The sequence below is a fragment of the Gavialis gangeticus genome, unplaced genomic scaffold (assembly GCF_001723915.1).
Source record: "Gavialis gangeticus isolate Ggan-Ray unplaced genomic scaffold, GavGan_comp1, whole genome shotgun sequence".
Lineage (NCBI taxonomy): Eukaryota > Metazoa > Chordata > Crocodylia > Gavialidae > Gavialis > Gavialis gangeticus.
Window position 1 is genome coordinate 21,231,521 of NW_017728996.1, and position 491 is coordinate 21,232,011.

The 491-nt window shown below is 40.9% G+C and overlaps 1 protein-coding gene and 1 long non-coding RNA gene across 2 annotated transcripts in view; one reads left to right on the forward strand and one right to left on the reverse strand.

Moving 5' to 3' along the window:
• ADAMTSL3 (ADAMTS like 3) overlaps positions 1–491 on the reverse strand; it is a 433,784-nt gene that overhangs the window by 10,352 nt on the left and 422,941 nt on the right. The window contains exon 28 of the mRNA XM_019504116.1: positions 218–327. Within this exon, the coding sequence (XP_019359661.1) occupies positions 218–327 (110 nt within the window). The remainder of the gene's footprint in view (positions 1–217; positions 328–491) is intronic.
• Positions 334–491, forward strand: part of LOC109288548 — a 6,261-nt gene continuing 6,103 nt past the window's right edge. The window contains exon 1 of the long non-coding RNA XR_002095183.1: positions 334–449. This is a non-coding gene — a long non-coding RNA (uncharacterized LOC109288548). The remainder of the gene's footprint in view (positions 450–491) is intronic.

Genomic DNA, 491 nt, shown 5'->3' on the forward strand with positions numbered 1-491 from the left:
TATATATATATATATAAAGAAAAGTGAGGGAAGCTTCTTTCTTCTGCCTTACAGTTTTTGAGAACTCAAGGGTCATGTTTTCAGGGTTTTCTCTACAACCAAGGTGCTAAAAACTTCCTTAAAAAAAAAGCAAGCTAATTTAATCTCATGACTCCAGGAGGTGGGGGCAGGCTGGTGCTTCCCTGCGTGGATTTTTGTACTGTTTGAAATTACATACCTCCTCCTTTCATTACAATAGGAGTCTGGAACCAAAGATCCATTGCGATGCTGACATACGAAATGATGGTGCTGTAGCCCTACTGCACGGTCTACGCAGTGACCAGAACACTAAAATAAAGTTAAACAATTGTATCAGTATCAGTGAATCAACATTACTATATCACCATCCTGACTGACATTCAGACTATTCACCTGGGCATCAACTTGGTCTAGGTCCTGACATCCAGGAGGTAATCATAGAATCATAGAAGTGGGGTCGGAAGGGACCTTGT